We start from the raw sequence: 20,005 nt of genomic DNA, 5'->3' as shown, positions 1-20,005 counted from the left end.
CATAAAAATAGTGTGTGGCAAAAATAGTCAACTGTGACTGATTGCCAAACAAAAACAAATCAAGAAGAAGAAGAAGAATTTTGGTATTGGGTCATGAATTTGGTTCCAATGAACATATTGGAAACATATGCGATCCTGCAATATTCAGTGATCGTTGTCACGGTCGAAATCGACTCTAAAGTTATGAAACTTTAAATAATAAACACTTTATGTTGAATGGCTCCCTCTCAAGGTCAAGATATCAATTGAGTTATAAAACAATGTTTATTGACTCAAATCGACCGATAAGCTATTCTCGTTCGGAAATTATATACCACAACTACATACTCCGAGATTTTCATGGTCGCAGCTACCATTGTACGGCCGTAGGAGCTATTTGAAATTTATCAAAATTTACTGGGAGCACCGGTAAATCTTTATATTCGATTTTTCTCGGAAGCAGAAATGTTTTAGGGGCTAAAATTTCTGGTGTTTTTAATTTATCCACAGGGGCATCCAAATATATCAAAATTGTAAAGAATCACTATCCACCCATTTTTCAAAATTTCCCAAAACTTTGTAATACCTTTAAAGGTTGTCAGTTTTTTTTCCACCCGCCTAGCTAGGATTTTTTTTTAGGGGGCGGTAGTGATCAACCTTTCCGTGGTAATCATTTACAGAGCGCGCTTCGGGAGGTGGTTGGAAGCGTGGAAGCTTTGACGTTTCATTAAATTATTAGAGAAAGAAGACGATGCGTTGTACCATTCTCGACTCTTAATCCTTGTCTGAATTTTCAAAAATGTTTCTCTGTCTGCTCCTTTTTCTTTGTACGTCCTCTTACTAATTCCCTTCTCTCTCTCTCTCTTTTTTTTTTTTGGGGGGGGGGGAACGCCCCCACCGCCCCCAAGCTTTGCGCCTATTTTTCCCCCTCCAGTAGACCTTTCTCTCATCAACAAAACTGGCTAGTGTACCATAGGCTTACGCAATGTAATGAAATTTCTTTCAACTCTGTACAATGGTTAATGCCAGAAGGGGCGGCAATTTCAGAGGGAATTCTGAAAATAATGCAGAACTAAACAAAATTCTACTCTGAACTGCTCTAAAAATTTGAAACATGGAAAATGTTTTCGATATACTTTGAAATTACAAAGTATATGTTATGTGGGGTACATATTAGGTAGGCTCAGCAGAAATTATCATTATGTGTTTAAAAGAGTTACCGGTATTAAGACATTTGAAGACCAACTAGAGCGCATGATCCGACTACCTCTCCAAACATAATCCTGGCTACAAGGGTGTTTGTAATGCTTATACATATTATGTACTTTAAAACAATTAAATGCTCAATCAGGTGATCAATGTGCTTTAGTATTTCATAAATTCAAATGAATGAATATGTTCACAAGTTGGCTATTTTTGGATATTTTTCTAACAGATTCAGAATGAACGCATGGAGGGTCGGTGTTTGGACAACTTCGATCCCATGGCATCCAGGAATCTCGCCAGATTTCTTTGCATCCTTCCCTGTCTCACTGACCTCACGATTAAGGATTCACATGAAACTCCTTCATGGTTTCTCGAAGACTTCTACCGGGAGATTGCTCTTCAGGGTCCTTCTTCAATGGTATTTGTTTATGTATCTTCTTTCTCAAGACTTCATGTTTATGATAATTGTTTTAGCTGTTTTAGATGTTCTAGCTTTAAATTGTACCAAATGGCTTATATTTCTTTTGGATTGATGATCACCTTTCATGTAGGGAGTACAGTAATTGTTATATTCATTATTAATTTATTCATTTATTTGTTTATTTATATATATATATATATATATATATATATATATTAATCTATCTATTTACCTATCTAGCTATTCATCTATTGATTTATGATATTTATACAAAGTAGCACATTTTTACCAATGTTAGTCTCCCATGAAGTAAAAACAGTTTAGTAAAAAACAATATTCATAAAATTATCAACATAAGCTCATAAGAGGAACAAAATACCATGGAGGAGAGATACTTCAAAATTATTGGTATCCTTGTTTACAAATGCAGTTTTTTCGAGAAAATACTCTTGGATAGGCTAAGATTTATACATACGATAATCATTACTAAACTAGATGTTATTAATCATGATGTTTAGTCATTATGACAATAGAAAGCCTCAACAGTCCAGAAAGCTTGTGAGTACAGGGTCGATTTTCATACAACTTAGATCCACACTCGGGGTACCAAAATTGTTATATTGCCCTGTATACATAGAATATGTTACAAAATATGATAGCTATTTGTGTTTGCGATGGAGAAAGAGAGAGAGATAGAATACAAAATAACATTGTTTATTTGTTTGAAAAAGTTTTGCCTTATCTTACACACAGAACCATTTCTTTAACAAGAGGCTTCACTTGGATGAAAGGTCAGAAGAGTTGAGGAAAATGGATGTTAGGCAACAACGTGAATACATCGGACATCTCCTTCAAAGTAAAGTCCATCAAGGGTCCGTGCAGCACTCAGGTCAGAAGGCAGGAATCGTGCCAGAGTCCGTGCAGCACTCAGTTCAGAAGGCAGGAATTGTGGCAGATTCGGACCAAAGTAAGCATGACGAAACATCTTGTCAAAGAACTCAATAAATTCTTTTTAGACCTCTGTAGCATTTGAAGTGACACCATCATATTTAGATGTTCCCTCCATCAGTGGGACTCAAACCACGAACCATGTGATTCACAGTCTAGCGATGAATCCAATAGACCACGATACCTCTAGATCATGTTTTATGTTTTGGAGCAAGCGCCATCAGCGTCTTGCTTGCGGATACCGGCGCTATAGAATCATTGTTATCATCATTATTAGGTATAAACATACAAAATTGTATAATTGGATGATTGATTAAAGGTTGCATATCCCTTAATGCAGTACTATAGACGTTTGAAATATAAACGGTCTTGTCAAAGATAAGCCTGCCTGTGCATATTCGATACTAATTAAACAAAATTATCTTAGACTATTGTTCCAGACAAATCATGAAAATAGAGTGCCTGTTCACAACTTTTATGACTGCGGTTCATCTTCACTAAAAAGTGGTAAAACGCAACTTTAATTAGTAAGAGTAAATCCTTGTATAACACTCCATTTTAAAATTATAATTAACATCATAAGCTGTAAACACAAATTATGTTTTTATGCCTTCGTTACGAAGTAGCCGGAGGCATTATGTTTTCGGGTTGTCCGTACGTCCGTACGTCCCGTTCTCGTGATCGCGTTATCTGAAGAACCGATTGATGGATTCCTGCCAAACTTTGGTCATGTATGTATCTTGCAGAGCCTATGAACTGATTAGATTTTGGGGTCACGAGGTCAAAGGTCAAAGGTCACAGGGCTCATTATGTATGCAAAAACAGCTCGTGATCGCGTTATCTGAAGAACCGATTGATGGATTCCTGCCAAACTTTGGTCATGTATTTATCTTGCAGAGCCAATGAACTGCTTTGAGTTTGGGGTCACGAGGTCAAGGTCAAAGGTCACAGGGCTCATTATATATCAAAAACAGCTCGTGATCGCGTTATCTCAAGAACAGATTGATGGATTCCTGCCAAACTTTGGTCATGTATGTTACTTGCAGAGCCGATGAACTGATTAGATTTTGGGGTCATGAGGTCAAAGGTCACGCGGCTCATTATGTATGCAAAAATTGCTTGTGATCGCATTATCATTAGAACAGATTGATGGATTCCTGCCAAACTTAGATCATGTGTGTATCTTGCAGAGCCAATGAACTGAGTAGATTCTTGGGTCATGAGGTCAAAGGTCATGGGCTCATTATGTATGCAAAAATAGCTTGTGAACGCATTCTCATTAGAACTGACAGATAGATTACTATTAAACTCAGGACATCTTGCAGAGCCAATGTACTGAGTATATTTTAGGGTCATGAGGTCAAAGTTCAAAGGGTCATATATGTATATGAGAAATTGCTTGTAATCATGATATTTTGAGAACTTACAAATGAACTTGAATTTGAAAAATTTCTTCTGTTTTGGTTGGTAAAATTGCTCTATGACGGAGGCATCATTTTCGACTGCGCGCAGTCGAATTCCATCTAGTTATTTGTTATTTACTTTTAAACTTCACAGGCCAATTTACTTGGAAATATATACTTTTCAACATGTTTATTACTAAAAAAGACTTTTTATATCCTCTTTTAAAAGAAACTCGCTGCAAGTTATCAATTATTAGCAAACGCTGAACTGTCTGCTTTAATTAGGTATAATCCTTTAATAATGTAAATGATCAGATGACTTTTGCTACAGCCTTAATTATATTCAGTACAAAAACATGAGGAATTATTGTTGACACCAATAAGGCGAATACGTTGTGTGAACGTTAGCTTTGGTTGGGGTATTGAATATTTGTTGTCATTTTATTGTCTACCTATTGTCACACCCTCCTTAGAATTTAATCCATTAACCCTATTAACTACTCCGAAACCGCTGCAAATATAAAATTTTCCTTTCATGACTTTTTACTTTCGAGTCTTGCGCATCTTTTAAAACAATTTTTTCGAAAATCGGACCTACGGTTACACGGTCACGTGAACTTTTGTCTTTGCATGTCAGCCCGAAAATCGCTCATTTTCGTGATTTGTGTACAAAACATATGTAAAAGTCATTTTTCCTAAAAATAGATAAAACATTGGTTATTCAGCCTTGTTTAAAGTTTAGATGTTTGTTTTGGGGTCAAAATAGTTGAATTGTAGTTATAAATGAAATAAAAAAACAAAAACAAAAAAATACATGAGTTAAAAAAACAATGAAATACATAAGAAATTATAAAAACAAGAGATAACATAAGGAATAACCTTGCTCTTCCAATTTTTTGTGTTTTATTATTCCAAATGGTCTAATAAATATATGTAGTGAAAAAGAATACTTAAATATGAATAATCTATGATTTATTGTCAGAAATGTGAATTTTATGACCTTCTTTGCATAAATTACCATAAATATGCAAATGAGTGAATTTTTCAAAAATGTGAAATTACCATAGTATTCTATACACTTCACTTGACATGCATGCAAATTTTCGCGGCGATCAGCGGTAAAACGGCCGAGATCTTAGGGGGGGGGGGTCAAATTGACCCCCCCCCCCCCCCAGTAAAAACCTGGTCTGAAATAGCCCAGTTAAGATAGGGTTAAACGATGTTGAACAATATGATTATAATTTCATTATTATTATTATTATAACATATATCCTTTTGCAAGATATTTACCTGCACTTGCTACTCTCCACCCAGGTGTTAAATGGGTACCTGGTAGGATGCGAAAGTTCATAATTATGGTTGGACGAGCAAGTGCGCGCTTGTGGAATGCTCGCCAGGGAGTGGAAATGTGCATACATTGTGTGTGGTTAAGCCTGCATGAATCCGATGAACGGGGTAATAATATATCTGTAAAGCGCTTAGGCACATCGTTGGATCGATGTATTGAGCGCTATATAAACATGGGATATTATTATTATTACAACTACTAATTTTAGTTGAAATATTATTAAAATTATTATTATTATTATTATTAATCATCATCATCTTTATCATCTTAATTATCATCTTAATTATTATTATTAATTATCATTCTTATAATAACTTTTTTTGTATTTTAATAATCAATATTGTTAATGCTATCATTATTATTATTCACAAAACATGGTTCAGTGGAAAAGCAGTGGTCTTGTAAGCGAGAAGTCCCGGGTTCAAAACCATGTCAATTCGCTCGTGCCCTTTGGTAGGGCTTTAATCCCCAAAACCCAAGTTCCTCCGAGAGGGAGTAAGCTCTATTTTGTTTTTATGCCTCCGTTACGAAGTAGCCGGAGGCATTATGTTTTCGGGTTGTCCGTCCGTCCGTCTGTACGTACGTCTGTACGTACGTACGTCTGTACGTACGTACGTCCCGTTCTCGTGATCGCGTTATCTGAAGAACCGATTGATGGATTCCTGCCAAACTTTGGTCATGTATGTATCTTGCAGAGCCGATGAACTGAATAGATTTTGGGGTTACGAGGTCAAAGGTCAAAGGTCACAGGGCTCATTATGTATGCAAAAACAGCTCGTGATCGCGTTATCTGAAGAACCGATTGATGGATTCCTGCCAAACTTTGGTCATGTATGTATCTTGCAGAGTCAAAGAACTGATTAGATTTTGGGGTCATGAGGTTAAAGTTCAAAGGTCACAGGGCTCATTATGTATGCAAAAACAGCTCGTGATCGCGTTATCTCAAGAACCGAGTAATGGATTGCTGCCAAACTTAGGTCATGTATGTTACTTGCAGAACCGATGAAGTGATTAGATTTTGGGGTCACGAGGTCAAAGGTCAAAGGCTACAGCGCACATTATGTATGCAAAAACAGCTCATGATTGCGTTATCTCAAGAACCGATTGATGGATTGCTGCTAAACTTAGGTCATGTATGTTACTTGCAGAGCAGATGAACTGATTAGATTTTGGGGTCACGAGGTCAAAGGTCAAAGGCCACAACGCACATTATGTATGCAAAAACAGCTCGTGATCGCGTTCTCAAGAACCGATTGATGGATTCCTGCCAAAATTAGGTCATGTATGTTACTTGCAGAGCCAATGAACTGAGTAGATTTTTGGTTCATAAGATCAAAGGTCAAAGGTCATGGGCTCATTATGTATGCAAAAATAGCTTGTGAACACATTCTCATTAGAACTGACAGATGGATTACTATTAACTCAGGACATCTTGCAGAGCCAATGAACTGAGTAGATTTTAGGGTCATGAGGTCAAAGATCAAAGGGTCATATATGTATATGAGAAATTGCTTGTAATCACGATATTCTGAGAACCTGTTAATGGATTACAATTGAACTTGAATTCGAAAAATGTCTTCTGTTTTGGTTTGTAAAATTGCTCTATGACGGAGGCATCATTTTCGACTGCGCGCAGTCGAATTCCATCTAGTTTCTATCTAAACTAAGGCGCCACAGATTTATTCAGAATTGACAAAAGACTTAAATCCGTTCCGTTGACATTAAGCTATGCATGAAGTCTTTCGTCTATGGCTGATTGTCAACGAAACGGAGTTACATGTGTAAGTCTTTTGTTAATTCCGTTTTTTGCTACGGAAAGCATCCAGTGAAAACGAATTAGTTTAATGAAATTATGGAAATGCAAGCACTACTTTAAACAAGCATAACTTTGTTATTCCTTGCTCATTTTTCCTGATTGAGGTGTTATATGAAAGGACAGACACTCATAACTTTTTGGTTACCTCTCTTCAAATTCATTTTAATCACTCATGCGTGAAATATGTATCAGATGACTTGCATCAAATTAAAGAGGAGGATCTCAGCTTTCCAAATATGTGTCATTTATTGATTATAAATTTGACTAAGTTATGATAAAACAACGATAATTCTTGGTTTCCGTTTTTGCTGGGTCGCACTGTATGTCTCATAGAAATCATTTTCTGATTATGTAATACATTATCGTCATATCCTCCCATTTCAAAAGGTAACTTACAAGGCCATTGAAACTGACTTATTTTAGGTTAATTTTGTTTGGAAGGAGGTTAGATTGTGTTAACAAACGACATGAGAGGAGGAAAAATTATCAAAGTAGTTTTCCAAAAGGGACCCCCCCCCCCCCCCCCCCATTTAAAAAAAGAAGCTTAAAGGTAATACAAAGTTTTGGGAAATTTTGAAAATTGGGTGGAGAGTGATTCATAAGCACTAAAAAAATTAGCTCCTAAAATACTTCTGCTTTCGAGAAAAATTGAATATAAAAATTTACCGGTGCTCCCGGTAAATTTTGATAAATTTCAAATAGCGCCTACGGCCGTACAATGGTAGCTGTGACCATAAACATCTCAGAATATGTATTCGTGATATATAATTTCCAAACGAGCATAACTAATCGGTCGATTTTAGTCAAGAAACATTGTTTTATAACTTAATTCATATCTTGACGTTGAGAGGGAGCTACATGTATACAACATACAGAGTTTATTACTTACAATTTCGTCCATTTAGACTATTTCAACCGCGGCAACGATCAGTGAATATTGTAGGATCACATAATGATTCCAATATGCTCATCTGAACCGAATTCATGACCCCATACCAAAACTTTGTATTACCTTTAACTGAAATGAAAGGATCTCACCAGGGGCGTCGCTAGACCATTTTCAGTGGGGGGGGGGGGGGGGGGTGTAGAGGCCAACGATTACCGACAAAACTAGCAACCAATCACCGACAAAATTAAATGTCCAATATCTACATATTTAACCCTATAAACCTGGGGCCGAAGGCTAAATTGTATTTCCTATGGACTATCTATAGTACTTGCGTATGCGCAAATGGTCATTTTCCTCGACGACATAAATATACGAATTATTTCGTCAACTTAGTCAGCATTATAGCTATAGATCTATATTTTAATGCAGGCGCGGAGCTAGGATCTTATTTTATGGAGGGGCGGTATAGTGAGCAAGCGAATCACTTAAAGAGCGCGCGAAGCGCGCTCATAAGGGGATGTGGGTGATACGCCTCCCACGCGAAGCGCGAAAGCTTAGACGTTTCCTTAAATTATTCGGAAAAGAAGACGATTTATTGTACCGTTCTCAACTCTTAATCCTTGCTTGAATGAAGCTTTTCCCCCTCCCGCGAAAGTTTTGACGCTTCATTAAATTATTAGAGAAAGAAGACGATTTGTCGTACCGGTTTCGACTCTTATTAAGCCCTATTAATCTGAATTCAGTTTCTCCCTCTCGCGCGAAGCGCGGAAGCTTTCACGTTTCCTTGAATTATTAGAAAAAAAAGAAGACGATTTGTCATACCGTTTTCGACTCTTACTAAGCCCTATTAATCTGAATTCAGTTTCTCCCTCTCGCGCGAAGCGCAGAAGCTTTGATGTTTCCTTGAAATATTAGAGAAAGAAGACGATTCGTTGTACCGTTTTCGACTCTTAATAAGCCCTTTTAATTTTGTCTGAATTCAGTTTCCCCCTCTCGCGCGAAGCGCGGAAGCTTTGAAGTTTCCTTAAATTATTAGAGAAAGAAGACGATTCGTTGTACCGTTTTCGACTCGTCTAAATGAAGTTTTCCCTTTTCGCGCGAAGCGCGGAATTTTTGGCGTTTCATCACAATATAGAGAAAGGAAGACGATTCGTCGTACCATTGTTGACTCTTAAACCTTGTTTGAATTTAGTTTTCCCCTTTCGCGCGAAGCGCGGAAGCTTTGACGTTTCCTTAAATTATTAGAGAAAGAACACGATTCGTTTTACCGTTTTCGACTTTTTATGAGCCCTATTTGTCTGCATTCAGTTTCCCCCTCTCGCGCGAAGCGCAAAAGCTTTGAAGTTTCCTTTAAATTATTAGACAAAGAAGGCGATTCCTTGTACCGTCCTCGACTCGTCTAAATGAAGTTTTCCCTTTTCGCGCGAAGCGCGGAATTTTTGGCGTTCCATCACAATATAGAGAAAGGAAGACTATTCGTCGTACCGTTTTCGACTCTTATTAAGCCCTATTAATCTGAATTAATTTTCCCCTTTCGCGCGAAGTGCGGAAGCCTAGACGTTTCCTTAAATTATTAGAGAAAGAACACAATTTGTTGTACCGTTTTCGACTTTTAATGAGTCCTATTGGTCTGCATTCAGTTTCCCCCTCTCGCGCGAAGCGCGGAAGCTTTGACGTTTCCTTAAATCATTAGAGAAAGAAGACTATTCGTTGTACCGTTCTCGACTCGTCTTAATGAAGTTTTCCCCTACCGCGCAAAGCGCGAAATTTTTGGGGTTTCATCACAATATAGAGAAAGGAAGACGATTTGTCATACCGTTTTCGACTCTTATTAAGCCCTATTCATCTAAATTCAGTTTCTCCCTCTCGCGCGAATCGCAGAAGCTTTGACGTTTCCTTGAATTATTAGAGAAAGAAGATAATTCGTTGTACCTTTTTCGGCTCTTAATAAGCCCATTTAATTTTGTCTGAATTCAGTTCTCCCTCTCGCACAAAGCGCGAAAGCTTTGAAGTTTCCTTTAAATTATTAGAGAAAGAAGGCGATTCGTTGTACCGTTCTCGACTCGTCTAAATGACGTTTTCCCCTTCCGCGCGAAGCGCGGAATTTTGGCGTTTCATCACAATATAGAGAAAGGAAGACGATTCGTCGTACCATTGTTGACTCTTAAACCTTGTTTGAATTTAGTTTCCCCGAAAATGTTAAACCTCTGATTCCTTTAGCTGATATTATAGGAAAGTGAAACTTCGAGAAAATACAAGTATTGTAGTTGTAGTCACTCTAGAAGTCGTCACAGCAGATACGAAGTCACAGTTCGTAGGGAAAAAAAACTTGTAGGCCGACCGACAATATACATCTCACCGACTTCAAACGTCTGCATTGATATAGTACACGAGCATCGAGCAAGAATACCGAAACAGCCGAAACAACTCCACCCAACAACCACCTTCTCTCTTTTACACCCACCCCTCCTCTCTCAGACTGTTACCTCCCCTCTCTCCAGGCGCGGATCCACGGGCCCAATTCTTCCGGCCCGGCTATGGCAAGCCCTTTGTGTAAAAACTAGATAAACTCTGTTTTTCTCAGATAAACATAGTTTATCAGTTGATAAACTCAGTTTATCAACAGATAAACAGAGTTTATCAAATAAACAGAGTTTATCAGTTGATAAACTCAGTTTATCAGAAAAACTCAGTTTATCAGTTGATAAACTGAGTTTCTCATTGATAAACACAGTTTTTCTGATAAACTGAGTTTATCTAGTTTTTACACAATGGGCTTGCCATAGCCGGGCCGGTAGAATTGGGCCCGTGGATCCGCGCCTGCCTCTCTCTCCTCTCTTTCATCCCCCGTTTCTTTTGTTTCCATTTTAATCCTTTTTTTCTCTTTTTTTCCTTTTCTTTCTTTTCTTTCTTGACCTTCTTTCCTCTCCTCCCTCTTTTTCTTTTTTTCTTTCTTTCTTCTCTTTTCTTTCCTTTCTTTTCCTTTCTTTCCTTCCTTTTCCTTTCTTTCTTTTCTTTTCCTTTTTCTTTTTTTCCTTTTCTTTCCCTTTCCCTCTCTTTTTTTCCCTCTTTTTTTTCCCTCTCTTTTTTTCCCTCCCCCTTTTCCCTTTTTTCCCGACGGCAGCGCAATTTTACCGACAAAATCCTGACAGGTGGGGGGGTGTCGCACCCCCCCACACCCCCCCTTTGGCGACGCCCCTGGATCTCACTAATATTAATTTGAAAAAATGAATCCTTTAAACACAATCTCACTACCACAAATTGCAGATCAGTATACAACTATTAAATTGAGTTAACAAGATTAAATCATTTTAAAATGTTTATTTGTGTATTTAAATGATAAATTAATGTCTAATGCAGCACAATTTTACAAGCATTAACAAACATAATGAATAAATATTTTAACGAAGTTAATACAATTTATATTCTTTCAATCAGATTCAACCGAGACATCATCAAGAAAACCTGTTTCCGCATCCCAAAGACCGTCAGCATTCACATCAGTCGAGATTCCTCCTCAAGATGGATCAGCAGCAGCTGGTGAAGTTTCTATGTCCAATGCCAGGTTAGAATTATTTCCTAATCCCTAATCCCATAGACAGGATAATTGTAAAACTGTAATAATATTCCCTCTTTATCGTTCTTAGATACATGTAGTTATCTATAAGCCAGCATAGACCTAAAGTTGTAAACAAGAATTTTCTTGATTGTTTGGGTTTTGGTACAATATTTTCATTTAAGGTTTTGCAATACTTTAATGCTTTTAATAACGTTATGTTCTCTTAGTCCATTTTGACTAAAATTCAGATTTGTTTACGTATCTGTATCGTGGAGATATGCCCCCATCTTACTTAATGAAAAAATAAAAAATAGCATACGGCTTGAAAGAATTTGACGAAATAACGTCCCCCATTTCTGGATGTATGTATATTCAACGTAGATGATCTGTGTTGCGTTAAGCATTTTTTGGCATTAAAGAGGACAGTACTCAGTTGATCCTTGCAAAAGCGGCTTCAATATTTCCATCGGGTTGTTGGTTTAGACAATTTTTAGTGAAAACATGTACCCAGGAGATAAAGGCTTTAATTAGAATGTTGGTTGGAAAGGTTTGAAGACATTGCCCGTGATAAAGTTTTATGCTGATGAAATAAAATATCTGTATTCTTGACCCTACTCAATTTTAGTCATTTTGGGCCACTTTCGGGCTAAAACTGAGCAATATGATTAGTTTTGGTCAGAGGTAATTTGCCCCTAAAAATTATCAGTAAAGTAAATTTAGTAAGCCTATTAAATGAACAAACGTGCACAGGTGCTAGAAAAAATAGTCAAGTGGACCCACCACAATTGTTATCAACTTTTGTCCGTAATCAGGCCAAATTTTTGGTTACAATCAATTTATGGATATATGTAGGTTTTGACGTCCAAATACCATATAAAAATGTGTGCTGATCAGTAGCAAGATCAGAACAATTAATCTTATTGAATGAATTTGCACAGTTAAACATAATTTTAAAATGTCTATGAAAGTAAATGGAAACACATGTTTGAAACCGATTTTAAAATATATATATATATATATATATGCTGATTCTAAAACAATTGGTTTCATTAAATTACACTGTTTTTACAATTTTGCTCATTTTTAGCCAAAAAGTGACCCTAATTTCCAAAATGTCAACATACAAATAAAGGTGACATTTTGAAATCAGCACAATGTTTTACTTGGGACCAGTCTACAAAATCTTACCTGTCACAGATTTTGCTCAATTTCAAGCCAATTTAATTCCCCCCCCCCCCCCCTGTTCACATAAGTTTGTTAAAAATGTTGCGTAAATGATTTGCTTCAAAGTAGCCAAAATGACCAGAACAGTCCAAACGGTGTTAATTCAGTCAATGAGATTGATATCAGCGCAAAGTTTATATGCAATTTGGATGTCTAAACCCACTCATCAATTGATTCCAAATGATTTCGAATGTTTATTTAAAAAAATAAATAGAATAGGTCCAGCAAATCTCCTTTACTGACAATAGGAAGAATTACCCCTGATCTTTACCAAAAGTGACCATAATGACCAAAAAGACCACAATGTTATGACGAGGATCAATACGACTTTTTCAGAATTATAGTGCAAACTTTTACCCAGGATAAGCTATACAAACCTTTCCAACCAAAATTCTGATTAATGTCCTTTATCTCATATGATAATGGCCCCTATTAGTCACGAAAGGGAGAGGCAGGAATGTAGTGTAAACAATCACCTCACTATTGCTCAAATTTTATTTATAAATTTTGATCTTTCGTTTTAGAGTTCTGAGTTTCGACGAGCAACATGAAGATGAAGGTAGGTATCTGCTATACATTTAATATTATTATTTTATTTTTGGCAAGTAAAGAAATGAATCATGTTCCAATTTCAAAGTGCAGTTAGTAGGCCATGTTTACATGTTCTTATCTATCCAATTTAAATTAAGCGATGTTTGTTTAAAATTTCCATACCACTAATTAAACATGAAATGCGAGTTTGTGTGTACTTTTATTGTAAAATCACTCTTTAAACAGTGCAGGTACCTCAGTTTTAGACATTTTTCGATAACATTTTGATGTAGGATTTTTTTAAAGAATTCCTTTATACATGAATCTATATGCCCAATTTTACAGCTATAAGTAATAAACATTATTTAAAGTGAATGTGATGTATTAAAATGATAAGTTAGATTTATCAATACGGCAGTAAACGCAGTTGAATTTATTCATTCTTTCTTTGTCTAATTCAAAATCATTTGTCAGGCCACGTCAGAGGCAGGCACATTGTTATTACCATTGATCTCTCCTTTTCTAGTGATGATCAACACATTCCCCTTTCTCCTGCAATCAGGAATCTGGGTGTTGTGTTTGAATGATAAATGAGAATGTCTGATCATGTCACCTATTTTAGTTGTACCCTAAACTGGAAATTGTCTACACATCAGAGGGAACTCAATTCGAGATACATGTCGTAATGGGGTTGGGGGTATCTGGAAAGAGGACCTAGGCAGACCCTGACTCCTACAGAATGAGCGTAATCAATCGGCTAATCTGTCAATAGCCGAAATTATCCCATACTACCCCTATTGTTTAACGAACTACAATGAATGTCTTCCAGTTACCAAGATAATTAAATATTAGATGCTTGGTCTAACATTTAAAACTTGGTGTATGTGTGTGTAAGACAGGAAATAATTGGACAAGAAGATCAGTGGCTCGAGGCCTCATTATACTGTATTCCTCCTGTCAAAACAAAACACATGGAAGAAAACCCAGAAAGAACCTGCATGAAGATACAACAAGAATACCAAACATTTCACTGTTGTATGAATTTACCAACAATTGAAGAATTATACATGTTTCCCAAACCACATGTTTCCATAACAAGAATAGTTTAAACTAAATTATTAACTCCTTTAGAAGCTCGACTTAGTAGTAAGAATATATAAACAAAAGATATGTACTAACAATAATAATATAAGCAGGGTGTCTAACCTGATTAGTTCTTAAAATGGATCAAGCTATTCATAGAGAAAAATCCATGAATATGATTTAAAAGTAAATACCGAAGGATCCAGTGTAGCATACAGAGAAAACTCCACAATGAGAAATAGACCATAATATCAACCAGATTACATTCTGAATGAACCAAAAATATATTACTACATGTACTTGATCACCAAACAAAGTTGTATCATCTTGCACATATTACAATAATGTATACTCCCGACACTGTTAACTCCTTGGACTCCCCCTAACTATATTTGTAGGCCTACTGGTTTAGGTCCAGGTGCTACACAACAATAGGGACTTTTAGATTAACACGACGAGAGCGTGGACTGCCGCGTGTGACATTGTGTTAAGGCACTGGGCCGTGCCCGGCAGTGCCTTAAAAGGACGTCACATTACCTTAAAAGGATGTCACACGTGGCGGTCCACGTTCTCGTCGTGCATATCTTAAAGTCCCTAATACCAGCCTCACCCAACTTGGTGCAGCACTGATTTAAAAGGAACATGATAATAGTTTATAGGCTCAAATAGAGTATAAGAAAACAATGATATTCCTCAATATAACTGGCAAATTCATATGAGCAAAATAAACACAGGCCTCCAGAATTCCTAGGGAGTAATTGACCTAAGAGTTAATTGTCCTAGAGGTGATTGTCCAGGGGCTGATCGTCCTAGGGGTAATTTTCAGGGGGAAAATCGTGCTTAAGAATTTATTGAAAGTATTTTAAATACACAATGCAATTAACATGCATAGCAAATAATGCGATATCTCCTCGCATCATAATTGATACGTGTTTTGATAATGTTACTTTTTTTTAAATCGTAGACAAATACCATTCGGAAGGAATCTTTGACCATACTGGAGGAGAGCTACAGATCCCGTCATACGGACTCACTCTTTCCATTCCTCCCGGTGCACTACCAGAGGGTTCTAGTGAAACGATTACTGTAAACGTTCTCACAGACATCCCACCTGAAATCACTCTGAAACACGACGAGACGCTCGTTACATATGTCTTCCAGTGTCTTCCGTCAGGATTACAGTTTGTGTCAGGGAAACCTGTCAGATTGAATATACCCCATTGTGCCAACCTCATTGATCCGACAAAAGTACAGGTCGTACTGTACTCCTTGAATCACGGTAAAGCAATTTGATGAAGAAACCAACTGTTCATTAACATGTCTAAATCTTATGATAATAGCTGTATTTTGGAAATTCAGTTGTTATCACATACCCTCCAACTAAATGGAAAGCATTCCAGCAAGTCGCTATTTTACAGGCATGAAAATTGTAATCTAACCAAACTGAACACATCTTAGGAAAATCCAACTGAGTGGAGTAAAAGATTGTGATAGACGAAAATGATAATACGGCTAGGGTCTAGGCCTAGGACAGAATGAAAAGTATTATTAGTAGTATAGTTATCATAATTATAATGCAAATGATGCTGATAATTATTCTAATATTAATAATTCAAATATCAATAATGACAATGTACGTTGTTTACTCACGTTAAGATCATCAGCGGCGTTGCTACTACTCCTAATGACCATGCAATTATTATTGCCCCAGCAATTGCCAAGGCACCCATTTACATCTGGATAGCGTTCAATTAGAGACTCATCTGATTGGTGATGTAACTTGAAGAAAAAAAAAAATCTTCACAAATAATCTGATAATATAGATAAATATAGAGAACAAAAAGAGAGTAAATTCAGATCTAATGATCCATGTTAAGGTTGGAAGTGTATGCAAACGATGGCAGGTTATAACAAGAAGCAGAAATCTCCACCAGTGTCAGAATATATATCTGTTCTTGATACAGCCAATGAATTTAATTTGTTTATGCATGATTTGATGACAAATGTTTTGATGCCGAAAGTAATAGGATTGTAATACTTTAAAACAGTTCAATGATACACCCACTGTATTTCAGTACAACGATGTTGCCATGTACTTCACATGAACTAATCCACACACAAAAAATCAATGGGATCGGACAGTATGTGCCTGGCAATTATTAGCCACCCTTTTTGTCACTCTTTTTCAAGAATCTCTGAATCCAAACCATGTCCCACTGTGCTGGAAATCATCGACAATAATACCAGGGGCCAAAACACCCAAAGCATCTAAACCAAATGACTATCGGCCAATATCCCTCACCTCATTGGTGAGGAAATGTTTTGAACGCATACTTCTTCAGAAGCACATTTTCCCACATAATATACTGCCTGACCAAGGAGATTTGGATTTGCAAAATCTCCTCGGCCTGACATAGATCCTCTACAATTTGCCTACCAATCACGCAAGTCTGATGCCGTGTTATTGTTAATTCACTTGGTTGCACAGAATATTGATATATTGGGTCCTTATGTTTGTGCAACCATGGACCCTACTACAGATGGACTAATAATGAGGGTCTTTCTTTGATCATCATGACCACCGCCACCTGATAATGTGTATGTTGATGAGGGCATTCATTTGACGCGACAATGTTGATTATGTAATCACTCATCATCGCAGACAAATGAACTTTTACATTTAATCAGATTCTTTTCGCTGGGCCAGGGCCCAGAGTGCAGTTTCAGGAAAAGTATCGTGATTTAAGACCATTTTGAGGATCAGTGAACCCCAAATTATGACAAATTGTGTGATATTAGATTGATTATTAAAGAAGTGGACACTGGTGGACATACATCTAAACTTCATTGCCAAACTTTGAAATATACATATCCTTTACTGTCCTATTACCTTCTATTCCTTACAAATGGATAGGATAAGTTTTAAAATGAAGTTTAAAACCATTGTGTTACAGCCATATTAACAGGTTTTGTCTTGAAAACTACTTCTAAAATGGTGCTAAGGTAGCGACTTTGATGCTAGATGTACATTGAAAAATAACCAGAAAGTTTGGGTGAAAACGGACCATTATTTATGATATAAATTCGGAAGAACTAACCTGATTGATTCCTTAATTCTCCCGACTATATTTTTACAATTTAATTACATTTTAGTTGAATGTAAATCTTCACAAAGCAATAAATTGTTTTAAGTCTTTTTTTCATGGTAAAACGGTTGGAAAAAATTCAAAAATGGTGTGGATAATTTACTGTTAATCAGTGTCAGAGGGTGTTGCACAGTGACGCCTTCAAAGAAAACCTTTAATATCTTTGTGGTTTAAGAATTTTCTCATGATGTTTTGCCTGTAGAAGGAGTATAATAAGTAAATGTTTACACAACAATTCAGCAATTTTTTTAATCGGCCTTCAACAATGTTACTGAGTCACTTTAAAGGAGAGGACATACAGAATGTCAAGAGTTTTAGGTACCTTGGTACAATAATCGACAACGAACTATCATGGAAAGATCAATGCCACTCTCTGTATGCAAAGGCTCAAAAACAAATGTACTTTCTACGAATACTGAATCTGTTCCATGTTGACAGAACCATCCTGTACTGAGGCTATACTACAAGTCAGTAATAAAAAGTGTAACGATGTTTAGTTGTGCGGTTTGGTACGGTGGGTGCAGACAGAATCTTAAGAAATTGCAGAGAATATCCAATCATGTTAGCTTAGCAAGATGATTGGCGAAGTGTCAGATTTGAAACAGGGATGCTTTAATACAATACTGAAACAGGTATCCCATATTTCGGAGAATGGTAATCATCCCCTTCATCCTTGCTTTACCCTAATGCGATCTGGGAACCAGTACAGATCAGTGAAGGCTCGAACCTCACAATTCCTTAATCCCTTTGTCCCGCTTTCGTAAATACAATGAGCAACTCCAGTGAAAAATTGAATAGGCCTGTATCTTGCCACTTCGCTATTCATCAATTGCATTGTACCATTTCCTTTTAACCAAATGTACCAGTATCACGAGCAACGAAAATAAATAATACTCTATTGTATCATATGTTATTTCAAGTTTTAGTTATATACAGCTTAATTTATGGGGAAAAGGGGGATTCAGCTACATTACCGTAACAAATGATAATAATAAATAATGTAGATGATGACGATGCCAATAATAAATGATAATAGTAACAATGATAATGATGATAATAATAATAATAACTAGAAATTTAAATCGTCATGGGGACGAATTAGGTGGTCTGTGTTCAATACCCAATAGATATTCAATAAATTTGAATATTTATTATATAGAGAAAGGGAGAAGTTATATAGACATGTAAACAATGATCATGATGATGAGCATGATGATGATCATGATAGTAATGGTGAACATGATGATGTTGATCATGATCATCATCAGACCATGATGATCACGATGATATTGATGATCATGATCATGATCCTGAGCATGATCCTGACATCTGATTTAAAAAATGAGGGGGCATTTAGATAACATATAGTCTCAGCTACAACATACTCCAAAATCAACAAAGACCAAGCAGAAATAATGGCGATATTGCTCGCAAAAGACAAGAATGTAGAATCCAGATTTGAGAAAAAGTCATCTCCCATAAGGATCACACACAAAAAAGTAATGGATCAAGTGATAATAGGGTAATAATAAAGTAAATATGGTTGTTTATTACATTCTTTGCGATTCTACATGTTTTAATAATCAAAGGAGATGGTAGAGTGAAAGGTCAAAAAGAAAAAAAAGTGAAGAAAAAAAATTGTTGGAGACGCCCGGACTCGAACCAGGGACCTCGAGGTCGGAAGTCAAGTGCGTTACCGATATACCAAAACATTTCCCATAGAGATTACACGTAAACGGAAAATGGAATTTTCAAATCCCACTTTGTAAGTGAAATATGAGCATAATCCCGGCATCTGATCGAAAAATAAAGGACACGCTTGTGATAGCTTATTGTCTCAGCTACAACATACTCAAAGCTCAGCGTAAACAAAGATAAAACGACGGAGATATGGCTCGCGAAAGACGAGAATGTAGAATCCAGTTTTGAGAAAAAGTCATGTCCCATAGAGAATACACGCAAAATGTGAAAAATTGACATGCCTCCTTTAATCGCAAAAATACGCCATGATACCATTGTCAAAATGAAATATCGTGGTGGCTGCATTTGTAGAGAACATTCTCAGGTAGAACATATCAAAATTTGAAAGAAAATTGATCAATATTTACAGAGAGATTTACAATTTTCCAAAAATTTGCTGACGTCATAATATGCAAATTGAAATTTTGAGTTTGAAGGCCATTATGATGACGTCATGAGTTAATTGAGGGTCAAATTACACATGAAATCATATCTCCAACTCATGCTTTTTCTAATCATGATATAAAAGTTGGGGGTCAATTGACTATCTTAAGAGCTATTTCGATTTTTAAAATGGCATGTTTTTGATCAAATTTGCATTATATTGCCCATAGCAGCACGCGCTGATTTTAAACTTTGACGCGCGCTCACGGCTTCATGAAAGGTCAAGAGTGACTGAAATTAATGTAAATTGTCATTTACGGTAAGAAGA

General features: G+C 36.5%; 1 protein-coding gene across 1 annotated transcript in view; it reads left to right on the top strand.

Moving 5' to 3' along the window:
- Positions 1-20,005, top strand: part of LOC105446931 — a 52,652-nt gene that overhangs the window by 14,840 nt on the left and 17,807 nt on the right. Inside the window, exons 6-10 of the mRNA XM_030993908.1 lie at positions 1,415-1,603; positions 2,360-2,573; positions 11,449-11,575; positions 13,318-13,352; positions 15,372-15,686. Coding sequence (XP_030849768.1) covers positions 1,415-1,603; positions 2,360-2,573; positions 11,449-11,575; positions 13,318-13,352; positions 15,372-15,686 — 880 coding nt within the window. The remainder of the gene's footprint in view (positions 1-1,414; positions 1,604-2,359; positions 2,574-11,448; positions 11,576-13,317; positions 13,353-15,371; positions 15,687-20,005) is intronic.

The sequence above is a fragment of the Strongylocentrotus purpuratus genome, unplaced genomic scaffold, assembly GCF_000002235.5.
Source record: "Strongylocentrotus purpuratus isolate Spur 01 unplaced genomic scaffold, Spur_5.0 spur5_scaffold_20, whole genome shotgun sequence".
Taxonomy (NCBI): domain Eukaryota; kingdom Metazoa; phylum Echinodermata; class Echinoidea; order Camarodonta; family Strongylocentrotidae; genus Strongylocentrotus; species Strongylocentrotus purpuratus.
The sequence above is the reverse complement of the archived record's forward strand: the minus strand, read 5'-3'. Positions and strand labels throughout refer to the sequence as shown.